Here is a 6,400-nt window from a genome sequence, read left to right on the forward strand (position 1 = left end):
ATGTTTGAACTGAGAGCTTCGGCCAAATGCTCACCCCGTCATGCGTACTTTCTCTTCAGGTGAACGTGGGCTTGTTGGTGCTGAGCATGCTTGGATTCTGCCTGCCTTTCTATCTGCTGTGCCACAGCCGTCACCTCCGGCGCCTCAGAGACGAGCGCGACGACGACCCCAAGATCTACGTCAAGATCAACAACGGCGACAAGTCCGAGGCCTGTGTCTAGACTGGGAGAGAAAGAAAATTGGCGAGTTCCTAAAAACCAAAAAAGAGAAAAGAAGAAAGGGAGGTGGCGGTCACTGCCCGGGTGACACTCAGTGTCCAGCTGCACACACAAACAAACACACTTACACACACTCTCCATCACACTGTCATTTTGCCAAACATGACTGCACACCACTGTGACACACTTCCACCCTCCCACGTCTGTTGATTATACACTGTGGGAAACCTGACACAAACATACTGTACACATACAGACAGCACATGCACATCGCCCCCAGCCCTGAGATGTGTGTGTGTGTGTGTGTGTGTGTGTGTGTGTGTCCTCACCCCTCCCTCCATCTCAGACATAAGGAGAAAACAGACTCATGGTAGAAAGAAGAAGCGGAAGAAACATCTTTGGACCTTTTTTTTAAGTTCTGCCAAAATTACTCTTCTTTGTCACTCTTGACTTTTTGAATTTTCTGTTCTGTTCCATTTTCATGATTGACTCCACTAGCCTCTGCCATTCACTCATGGGGGAAGAGAGGAACCCTTTGCGATAAATTCTCAGTGACAGTGTTTAAGCTTTTACAACGCCCCAACTTAATGACACTGCAAAAGCTGGTGAAAATGTGCAGGATACCAAGGCGACCTTTGCTTTCTGGCCGATCATGGATCTTTTTTAAACAGCACAAGCCGGACATTCATGGAGCTGCTCGGTGCTTTTTTATGTGTAAGGACTTAAAAGTGCAGTTGGCAGGATTTATGTTGAAGTGATTGAAAAACAATGTCATAATAACCTTTCTGCAAAATGTAAATCAAGTGATCTGAGAGAGAGAATGGCTCCTCCAGCTCCTCCTCTGGACTTTATACCATATATATATTTATTGATGGAATTATTGTTACTTTAGTGGCAACAACAACTTCCTACCCTGCAAAGAAACTCCAAAAATAGGAAAGAGTGTATGACAGAGCTCATCTGATGAGAGCAGCTGCAGACAGAGAGCTGTGATCCTCAAACATGAGTATTTAATAATAAAACTCTGTGGGTTAACACTCAACTATTTAACTAGAAATCCTTCCGACTGCAGCTTTTATCCTAATAGAGAGAAAAAGTGCACACACACACACCATGCCCACACGGTGTCTCCACCTCCCCTCATGACCAAGGGCATTAACAGAATTCACAGACAGCAGTATTGGTAGCAGTTCAGACTAATAGCACATTAGGCAGAAAGAAGCATGAGTAAAAACAAAGTTTGATAAACTACACTGCATGACGTCAGTGATGAACCTTTGTTACTATTTCACTCAGTCACCAGTGCAGGAAAACACATCCATTGCCGTGTTGGCCTACTTTTTCTTTTCTCAGTCATGAATTCCTTATGTATGTTTGGAAAATGTATGTTTTTGTTTTTCAATCGTATTTATTGTGATATGATTTTTTTCCTCCCTGTATGTGATCTGAACATGTGGAGGAGGAAGTCGTTTTAGAGTGTGTGGAGCGAATGAAGACGTTAGATGTCGTGTGTTTTTAAAGGTTGGCGTAGCGTACAGAGGCGGAGCTTGCGTTGTTCTGCTCGCTACACAAGTTTGGAGTTTTGATTTGTAGCAATAAGAGCTTCTGTGAGGTGCTGGGCAACGCGCTAACACAATCTCACACACACACACACACACACGGACAGACAGGCTAATATGCGTACATTTTATGATCTGTATCACTAAATCACAAAAGGTGCTACAATGAATTATACAGATGTGTTGTGTGTATTTCACTTTTAGGGTCCAGTGTGTAACAATGAATGACATCTAATGGTGAGACTCCTCCTCCGACCTTTTCTCAAGTATGTCAGGGAACTACGGTGGCCTTCATAGACCAGAAGGGACAAAAACTCTCTCCACTCCTCTTTCTTCTTTTTTGTTTCATGCATCGGGTTTATGTGGGCGGAGCCGTTCTTCTGCTTAAAAACATGAAACGCACATTTTGGCTCGTCTGTCCGTTGGAGTTGCAGTAGAAACATGGTGTCAAAAGACTGCAGCCTCCGTGAAGCAAGGCCCTTACCTGATGTATAAAAACAGCCTGTTTTATGGCTATGAAAAACCAAACCTTCTTATTATTCACAATTATTCACTTATACAAACGTATTTCTGGGCTGCAATATTTCATTTCCACCAATAACCTTTCCTAAATGTTACACACTGGACCTTTAAGAGTCAGTTTATGTTGTTTTTAGCATAAGGCAACCACTTGCCATCAATTTATTCAGGAGGATCTGCTCTTGCAGTGGATTTCCATTGAACCAATCAGTTTATTTAGTTCTTTACTATTTAGTTCTTTGTTTCTTACAGAGTCTGTGGTAAGTCTGCACCATAGGTGCAACCACAGCAGCAGCATCTCTGGGAGACTTGAATTCACATAAAGGGACATTGGTTTTGATGGTCTGAGACTGACAACGACACAATCCTTCAGCTTCTGAGAGAACCAGAGCATGATGAGACAACACAGACACTAAATAGTCTTTGTCTTTGTAGAGGCCTTGGCACAGAGGCGCATGACAGCCCAAAGACAGCCATGACCTTTATTAGAGTGCCTCTTTACATGTGCAGAAGCTGGAAGGAGTAGATTCAGGCAGGATGTCACACAGTCCATCTCTCCCTCCATCCATTTCTTTCACCCATCCATCAGACAGAGCTGAGAGACAAGCCTCTGCTGCCGTCAGAGGCCGAGGTGAATGACTTGAAACGAATGGCACATGATGCACTTTAGATCTCTAAAATGGACCTCAGTGTATTTCTGAATGGCCTGTGCTCCAATGTAAACGCACACAAGGTGCATGACTGCTAACTAGTGGTGCATGATGAAAAGAATGTATACTTAGAGCTACAGATGTTGACTTATTCAGAACATGCCAACAGAAAGATGCTGTTATTTTTTTATACTCAGAAAAACCTATTGCTTCACATTATATTGCTTTTATGTGCGTGGACTGTGGGTCGGCAGAGTCTTGTCTCTCAGTTCGATGAACATGGACACACCCCATCCCAACTGCAGACACACATCGACCCCACTAAACTCTACATGAGTCCGATTACTTAAGCGTCAGAGAGAAGCACATGAAGTCAAATTAGTGCAGATTTAAGATTTACATTTGTAATAGAGTAAATTCATCCATGCATGTCACACTGATCGTTGTCAGGTGCTTTGGTCACTGAAATCATGTGGAAGAAAGCAATGAATCTTCACACAATGCCAGCACAACAACGTTCATTTAACACTCTCAGATATTAAGCAGGAATTCATCAGATTCTTCTGTAATTTTATGATTTCTTATGTGTTATGTGTGTTTATTTGTCAGCAGGAGAGCGCAGAAAGAGGTGAACTGATTTGCCCCAAACGAAGGTTGAGGGCTGCATTATGTGAACATGATTACTGTCTCGATAGTCTGTAATTGGTTTCTTTGTTGAAATGCTCTCCATGTCCTGACAGTCATCAATAATGACGCCTGGAAAGAAAAAGAAAAGAAGATTCAATGTCTGTAGCTTTGCAACAATGGGAAAAAAAAACAACTGCTTTGTTCGGACAAAACTAATTAATTCACTGGTGTAAATGTACTCTCTGCTCCACTCTGCTTTAGGCAGTGTGTGTTGTGTGTTTTGAAGGCGGAGCTTTGAGGAGAGGGTGTGGGATGAAGTGTAGCCTTCTTTTTCAACCTTTTCCAGATTCCTATGACAACAGATTTCTTATGAATGATTTCTTTCTCAAGTGCAGGAAGAGCATCTCAACTAGCAACACCGTAGCAGTCATGGCACTAATTTAACTCCACATGGGCGTGTCTGGGATGTGTCCTGAAACTTTAAACTTACGTTAGTGTCTGATGACATGCTAATAGTAGACAGGTAGAGTAGAGATATAGTGTGATCCAGTGTATTCTAATGTGGGTGAACCGTCATCAATGCCATCACGTTCCACGTTTAAACCCCGTCCTCCTTGGGTTGAGACTCTGCGTTACAATAGCTTGACTTACTGATTGATGTATTGTTGAAATGTTCATCCTCTGAAGATGAATCCTAGTGTCAGCGTTTGCTTGCGATTTGCAGTTTTATGGTTTTGTGTGATGACAGGAAATGGGAATTTTACCTGAACACTGATGCCTTTTTTCCCTCCTGGCATGAACTGTATACGTTTTGTATTTTTTTCCCCATGTACCACTTTTGGTTTAGTTTCTTTCATTCTATTTGTTTTTCACTCATGTTTATGAGAATGTTATCTTCATGGTCTTATATTGTATATTTGGTTCTGTTTTGTCTTACTGTACCTTAGTATAGCCATTGCCACTGACATTTCAAGTCATGTTGTCTCACCTGAAAAAGAAAAAAAATATGACAGATCAATATATGAAGCAAATAAACACAATCATTTGTATAGATTTGCCTCCTCCACTCATCTGTGGTCCTGTAACAGCAAAGACAGTACTTTTACAGAGCAGCAGGGGTCAGACTTTCCCTTTCACTCTCTCCCACTCCTACAGTGTATCTGGAGGGACAACATGTGGTATGGCCAAGTGGAGAGGTAACTGGGTTTGTAACTGGAGGGTTGCCAGTTTTTATTCCAACCAGGTCAAAATACTTGGGTATAGCCCTGAGCAAGGTACCAACATCCTGCTGCTCAGTGGCTGCCCACTGCTCCTAATTCTAGGAAGTAGAGGATGGGTTAAATGCAGAGAGGAATATGCCTATGGGAATTCATAAGGTACCAAAAAATAAATATATTTTTTAAATTCACAGGCTCCTCCAAATGCGGCCAACAAAGGTTGGTTAACTGCCTTCTAGGCAGAAATGGGAGGATTGGATGAAGGTGGAAACACCTCAGAACCTTATAGTTTACGCTGTCCCATTTGTCAATAATGTAATTTCCAGTCAGCTGCAGTGGGAGGCGGTGGTCTCCATATGCCATGTAGGCTGCAGATGGCATGGTAGGTAACACATTTCTAGGTTGCTCAACTTAGAAATTAAAGTTAAATGAATGTGCCTTAAAAACCCACACAACACAATCCAATCCAAATGTATTTATAAAGCACATTTAAAAACAACAAAGTTGACCAAAGTGCTGTACAGTTAGACATAAAACAACTTAAGAAAACACTAAGACCAACTTAAAACCAACAGGACATTAAAATAATTAAAGTGTTAAGACCAATAGGAAAAGAAAGATGGATTAAAATAGGCAACTCTCATCCCGAGCCAAAAGCCAAGGAATAAAAGTGCGTTTTGAGGTTTGATTTAAAAACAGGCAGTGTGGGGGACAGCCGAACATGTGGCGGCAGAGCGTTCCAGAGCTTTGGAGCTGCAACTGAAAAGGCTCTGTCCCCCCTAAGATTTAGTCTTAGATACAAATTGTTTCAACACAAGTGAAGATGTTTAACTTGTTGAAATATGCAGTTGAAACCTGCTATATCTCGTCAAGCAAATGCATTATTATTATTATCATTATTATTATTATTATCTACCAATTTCAAGTGAAGTCTTGACATTATCTTGACATTATCCTTATCTGTGGCCTCAGTTGCAAAGTGACCAGCTGCCTTAGCTTCAGACTGATTCATACAACAAATTTGTTCCACAATATATCATTTATTTGACGTTACATTTTGTTTTTCCTGTTTTTCAGGCCTCTGTGCAGTGGTTGACATCATAGCACCACACTTAAAAGTGTAATTAGAGATTTAGAGAAAGGTTCTTTTTGAAGGGGGTGGAAAATAAAACTTACAAAGAAAAGTCACAAGTAGTCCAGACAATGGATAACTATGTTTAACCATGTTTTATGTATACTGTTCAATAATGGTCATGAGGCTGCAGACTTTGATTTGAGACACAGTTTTATAAGGAATCCTGTGAGACCACATCAGTTACACAAGTTGCCTCAGTTTTGTCGTTACCACAGAGGAACTGCCTCGGTGGAAACACATCTCACATAAACTGGTTGAACCAGAGCTGGTAGTTTCACCCTGCAATGGTTTACGTACACGGGCGTAGGCTGTTCCACCCTCTCTGAACTCAAGGAGCCTTGTGCTGTCTTTGTGCACCAGCTGATGCTCATTCAGCTGTAATCACTGACACGCCATAGCTTTACAAGAGCCATCACGACCATATGACTATAATGTCCCAATAGATTGATACCCCGTACAGTCACATGTTTTTGGG

General features: G+C 41.6%; 1 protein-coding gene across 5 annotated transcripts in view; it reads left to right on the forward strand.

Moving 5' to 3' along the window:
* The window catches only part of LOC131462476 (large neutral amino acids transporter small subunit 4-like), a 30,007-nt gene extending 25,383 nt beyond the window's left edge, over positions 1-4,624 (forward strand). For all 5 annotated transcript variants that reach the window (XM_058633724.1, XM_058633728.1, XM_058633725.1 and 2 more), the window contains one exon: positions 60-4,624. In XM_058633724.1, coding sequence (XP_058489707.1) covers positions 60-221 — 162 coding nt within the window. In that variant the 3' untranslated portion in view covers positions 222-4,624. The remainder of the gene's footprint in view (positions 1-59) is intronic.
* Positions 4,625-6,400: the final 1,776 nt, after the last annotated feature.

This window comes from Solea solea, chromosome 7, assembly GCF_958295425.1.
Source record: "Solea solea chromosome 7, fSolSol10.1, whole genome shotgun sequence".
NCBI lineage: Eukaryota > Metazoa > Chordata > Actinopteri > Pleuronectiformes > Soleidae > Solea > Solea solea.